The sequence below is a fragment of the Epinephelus moara genome, chromosome 3 (assembly GCF_006386435.1).
Source record: "Epinephelus moara isolate mb chromosome 3, YSFRI_EMoa_1.0, whole genome shotgun sequence".
In the NCBI taxonomy this organism is placed as follows: Eukaryota; Metazoa; Chordata; class Actinopteri; order Perciformes; family Serranidae; genus Epinephelus; species Epinephelus moara.
Genome location: NC_065508.1, coordinates 6,012,192 through 6,017,590, shown reverse-complemented (window position 1 = coordinate 6,017,590; position 5,399 = coordinate 6,012,192). Strand labels below are relative to the sequence as shown.

The following is a 5,399-nucleotide window of genomic DNA, read 5'->3' as shown; positions in this document are numbered from 1 at the left end:
CAGAGGAGTCAACATTTTACAAACTTAAAATCATCGCGTGATTGTGCTTTTGGTGGTGAATTATAACATCACCATCATAAAGTGGAGTTTTGTTATCAAAGTATCTTTAAAAAAATCATTGATTGGAAAGAAACAAATGACTACAATATATTACAAGTCAACTTTTAATTATTTATAAATGTATTTGGGTTATTTTGAACACTGACATTTCATAAAGGTTTCCTACTATGTTATCACTCAAAGACACTTTAAATAACTCTTAAAATGATCATTAGCAAACTATTTCTTTAGAAGGTTGCATTTAAATTTAAACCAGTTTTTCTTTTGGCTACAAAAAAAAAGTAGTACGATTTTGTCATATCATTACAACAGTGCAGTATGCAGTACAGATTGCAGTATGAAGAGCACTAAAAATAAACTTTAAATCATACAAATTGTGTTCATGAGGATATGGTACAGCTAAAGTGATATCTTCCCAAAACTATATACAGCATTCACAATATTGTTTCATGTACAGTATACAATGTTAATGTTTGGAAAATATAAGAATTACATTTCAACAATAAAGACATTTTAATCCCCATCCGGCAAATAAAAAAAGAAATTTCATTGAACGTCTGTGACACAAACAAAACAGCATAAAATCCAAGAAAACCATCACAGTCCCACACACTATGATCTCTGAAGTGCAAACACACCTCAACATTTACTGTACAGAGATCCCTCACTCTTTAAACTCCTGTCTACTTGAGCTCACACAACTCAGCAGTGTCTCCAGGACTATCTGAAAGCCAAAATCCAGCATAGAGAGGCTGAGTGAACGTGGTCTGGACTCTGTGAAGGAGAGTCATGGTTTCAGAGACGCTGTAGTAAGACAGAGTACCTGCCCTGTGATCCAGATACACTCCTATTGTGGAGGACTGAGGGCCTGAGATGGAAGTAACAATGTTGTTATGTCTGAATGTATAACTGTCACTGTTACATTCTAATGACCAAGATTTGTTGTTATATCCAAATCCACATTCATCTCCGGTCCCTGCTCTGCTAATATCCCTGTGTGCAACTGCTATATCAACTGTCCCGCTCCACTTCACCTCCCAGTAACAACGTCCAGTCAGACCCTCTCTACTCAGGACCTGCCATCTTTCATCAAATCTGTCTGAGTGATCCAAGTATTTCTGGTCTGCTGCCATTAATGTTGCTTTTCTGTTACTCAATGACAAACGCCTGTGTGCTGTATCTGGATCCAGTGTGATTTCACAGGAATATCTCATAAATTCAGCTCTGGTTCTGGGCTCTGCTCGAGGCAGTGAAACATCCACTTCAGTCACTGCCAGTGAGATCTTTGTCCACTCCTCACTCAGAACAGCCTGCAGTTTATCTCTGGCCTTTGACACCGCTGCTGTCACATCCTTTAAAGAGCGCAGAGGACAGATATCAATGCTGGGTAAGTCTTCAGACTCACTCAGACGTGACAGTGAGGGGTAGTTGTTTAGGAAATGTGGGTGATCCTCTGTGCGTGAGAGCTTCTCCAGCTCAGTGTCTTTCCTCTGCAGCTCAGTGATCTCCTGCTGCAGCTTCTCCTCGAGCTCTTTAGCTCGACTCACTTGAGTTTTCTGCTGGGATCTGATCTGCTGCTTCACCTCAGAGCACCTTTTCTCAATGAGACGGATCAAATCAGTGAAGATCTTCTCACTGTCCCTCACAGCTTCATCAGCAGAGAGATTGATAGCCTCCACCCTCTGCTGAAGCACCTTGACATCTTTTTCTCTGTCCTGGACTCTCTGTTGGATTCTTTGGCGACTCACCCCGAGCTCCGTCTGCCTCTCAGCCCTCTCTGCTGCAGCTGAGACTGTGTCATGGCCTTTATGATCATCCATGAGGCAGAGATAACAGATACACTGCTGATCAGTGCGGCAGAAGATCTTCATCACCTCGTCGTGGTGAGAGCAGATGTTCTCCTCCAGCTCTGAAGTGGCTTCAACCAGCTTGTGTTTCTTTAACGGAGCTACATTGTAGTGAGGCTGCAGGTGTTGCTCACAGTAAGAGGCCATACACACCAGACAGGACTTGAAGGCTTTTACCTTTATCCCAGAGCAGAAATCACAGGCCACGTCTTCAGGTCCTGCAAAGGACTGATCAGGTGAAACAGCATGAAGTCCAAATTTCTTCAGTTCCTCCACCAACTCTGCTAACATGGTGTTTTTCACCAGGTCAGGCCTCAGTGTGAAGCTCTGCCTGCACTGAGGGCAGCTGTGTGTTTTCTTCTTCTCATTCTCCTCATCCCAGCGGTCTTCAATACAGCTCATGCAGTAGCTGTGTCCACAGGGAATAGTCACCGGATCCTTCAGTAGATCCAGACAGACTGAACAGCTCAGTTTTTCTGGATCCAGCTGAATCACCTGCTGCGCCATTTCACCTCTAGACGACAGTGAGTGTCAGTAAGTTTCACTCTCTGTTTCCAGATAAAAACTCAGCTCATTTCCTTGATGTTTATTCACTGATCTGCAGTGTATTGGCTTTCAGCTCTTACATTTGATCACATGGTGTTTACACCCATCTTCTAACTGGCAGATCTGTGAAAGGGGAGGAAACAACTAATGTCTGAGCTGAATGACTCTGAGCAGGAGGAGCCTCAACTTGCCAGTAAATAAAGTCTGGGTGGAGTCATGAAGGTGTGTGTCATTCTAGGAAGAGGAGTGGTTTGAGAGGTGCAGTGTGTCTTTCGACCTCAGTTATTAATACCCACTCTGGAAACCACTATTCCCAACGGATTACTACTACTATTATATAGAGCACTCATTAGGCAGCATTAAATTATACAAATTATGTTCATAGATATATGGTTTAACTACAATGAACATTTCTTTTAAACTTTATATTACATTTATTTTGCAGATGCTCAACAAAAAAATCCACATTCATGAATCCATTTTTACATACACAACTCTTTTATTCATTTTGTCTTTTTTATTCTCACATATTACACCCATTTATAAAATCACCAAATGCAACTTTAAGTTGAACAAAAACACATTCTTCAGCAGAAAATTTGCATATATGCAATAAATCTTCAATGTGCAGTATATCATGTAAATGTTGAGTAAATATGCCATCAGAATACATTTTTAAAAAGAGAGTTAAATCCTCATCTCGCAAGTATGTGAATGAGTGATTTTTCTTTTTTAATTCTCACCATAAGCAGCATTAAATCAACACATGGTCTATCGGTAGAAAGTGAAGGTTAAATGTTTTTCATTAACCTTGCTGTGTTTTTTTTTTTTACTTGATTATCTTGGAAAAAGATTGATTGGAATTAACTCTAGAAGGAAAACAACAGATTTCTGTGATACTCAAACAGTGACAGAAAGATATATTCTGTAAATGCATTTTTTTTTTTTTAAAGAATAGGGGTCATCTGTTAAAATATTGACAAGATAACTATTTATAAATATGATTTTGACCACTGATTTTCCATACATATTCTCTAAAAATCGTAATCATGTAAAGACACTTAAATTCACTCTTTAAAAGATGTTAACAAGATTTGTTCCCAGAAGGTCGGTTTTAAAATTATACCATTTTTCTGGATTGGTACTTTTTAGTAAAAAGAGATTTTTCATTATCAGTACAACGGCAGCACAGTATGCAGTATAGACATCAGTAAATATGTAGAGTAAAAGAAATAAACATTGAATTATACAAATTATGAAAATGAACATATGGTGTGACTAAAATAATGTGTTTTTAAACTTTATATGACAGTAATTTGGCAGATGCTCAAAAATCCAAATCAAGGTAGAAAAAAAACAAACACAAAAAAGGGTATCATCAGATATTTTGTATATCAGTTGAAAATATTTAGTAAATACAACATACACAGTCTATATATTAAGAATGACATTTCAACACATTCCTGCTCTGGGAATCAGTGTTGCCAATATAATATACTGTTACTACTTCTCCTACAACTACAACTACAACTAGAACTACTACCACTACTACTATATACAGTATGTAAAGTAACAATAAGCCAACATTAAATTATACAAGTTATGTTCATAGAGATATGGTATGACAAAAAATACGTAATTTTAAAACTGTATATTACATTTATTTGCTCAAAAATCCAAAACCATTCATTCATTTTTATATAAATGACTCTTTAATTAATTTTGTAGTTTTTTTTTGTACATAATTAAGCCACTTTATGTCATAACTATATTCAAGTTTAAGTAGAACAAAATACATAGTTTTCAGCAGACATTTTGCATATATGTAATGTTTTCCATAATCATGTCAACGTTTAGTAAATTTAATATACTAATCCAATAAGAAAAAAATTGAACAAAAAAATTGTTTTAATCCCTGTGTAGAAAAAAATATTTCTTCATTTCACCATTTCATTGAATTGACACAAACAAAACCACATACTCCCCCTCCACTACACCACCCCCAACGAAGAAAAAAAAACAAAACACATCACAGTCCCATTCTGTTTGATCTGTGCAGTGCAAACACACCTCAACATTTACTATACAGAGATAAATCACTCTTTAAACTCCTGTCTACTTGAGCTCACACAACTCAGCTGTGCCTCCAGAGCTTAGTGGAAGCCAAAATCCAGCATAGAGAGGCTGAGTGAACGTGGTCTGGACTCTGTGGAGGAGAGTCATGGTTTCAGAGACGCTGTAGTAAGACAGAGTACCTGCCCTGTGATCCAGATACACTCCTATTGTGGAGGACTGTGGGCCTGAGATGGAAGTAACAATGTTGTTATGTCTGAATGTATAACTTTTACTGTTACATTCTAATGACCAAGATTTTATATTATTTCCAAATCCACATTCATCTTTGGTCCCTGTTCTGCTAATATTCTTGTATGCAACTGCTATATAAACTCTCCCGCTCCACTTCACCTCCCAGTAACAACGTCCAGTCAGACCCTCTCTACTCAGGACCTGCCACCACTCAACAAATCTGTCTGGGTGATCCAAATACAACTGGTCTACTGCCATTAATTTTACTTTTCTGTTACTGTCACTCAGTGACAAAAGCCTGTGTGCTGTATCTGGATCCAGAGTGACTTGACAAGAATTTTTCAGAAATTCCGCTCTAGTTCTGGGCTCTGCTTGAGGCACTGCCAGTGAGATCTTTGTCCACTCCTCACTCAGAACAGCCTGCAGTTTATCTCTGGCCTTTGACACCGCTGCTGTCACATCCTTAAAAGAGCACAGAGGACAGATATCAATGCTGGGTAAGTCTTCAGACTCACTCAGACGTGACAGTGAGGGGTAGTTGTTTAGGAAATGCAGGTGATCCTCTGTGCGTGAGAGCTTCTCCAGCTCAGTGTCTTTCCTCTGCAGCTCAGTGATCTCCTGCTGCAGCTTCTCCTCGAG

General features: G+C 38.5%; 4 protein-coding genes across 5 annotated transcripts in view; all 4 read right to left on the bottom strand.

The window, feature by feature from the left end:
• LOC126388392 (tripartite motif-containing protein 16-like) overlaps nucleotides 1-2,448 on the bottom strand; it is a 4,064-nt gene extending 1,616 nt beyond the window's left edge. Inside the window, exon 1 of one of the 2 annotated variants that reach the window (XM_050041516.1) lies at nucleotides 699-2,448. In XM_050041516.1, the coding sequence (XP_049897473.1) occupies nucleotides 744-2,414 (1,671 nt within the window). In that variant the 5' untranslated portion in view covers nucleotides 2,415-2,448 and the 3' untranslated portion in view covers nucleotides 699-743. The remainder of the gene's footprint in view (nucleotides 1-698) is intronic. The other variant, XM_050041515.1, reaches the window with a different exon arrangement.
• Nucleotides 1,128-5,399, bottom strand: part of LOC126388389 (tripartite motif-containing protein 16-like) — a 15,185-nt gene continuing 10,913 nt past the window's right edge. Inside the window, exon 2 of the mRNA XM_050041512.1 lies at nucleotides 1,128-1,143. Coding sequence (XP_049897469.1) covers nucleotide 1,143 — 1 coding nt within the window. The 3' untranslated portion in view covers nucleotides 1,128-1,142. The remainder of the gene's footprint in view (nucleotides 1,144-5,399) is intronic.
• LOC126388391 (tripartite motif-containing protein 16-like) overlaps nucleotides 1,128-5,399 on the bottom strand; it is an 11,713-nt gene continuing 7,441 nt past the window's right edge. Inside the window, exon 2 of the mRNA XM_050041514.1 lies at nucleotides 1,128-1,143. Coding sequence (XP_049897471.1) covers nucleotide 1,143 — 1 coding nt within the window. The 3' untranslated portion in view covers nucleotides 1,128-1,142. The remainder of the gene's footprint in view (nucleotides 1,144-5,399) is intronic.
• Nucleotides 2,967-5,399, bottom strand: part of LOC126386527 (tripartite motif-containing protein 16-like) — a 2,846-nt gene continuing 413 nt past the window's right edge. Inside the window, exon 2 of the mRNA XM_050038925.1 lies at nucleotides 2,967-5,393. Coding sequence (XP_049894882.1) covers nucleotides 4,569-5,393 — 825 coding nt within the window. The 3' untranslated portion in view covers nucleotides 2,967-4,568. The remainder of the gene's footprint in view (nucleotides 5,394-5,399) is intronic.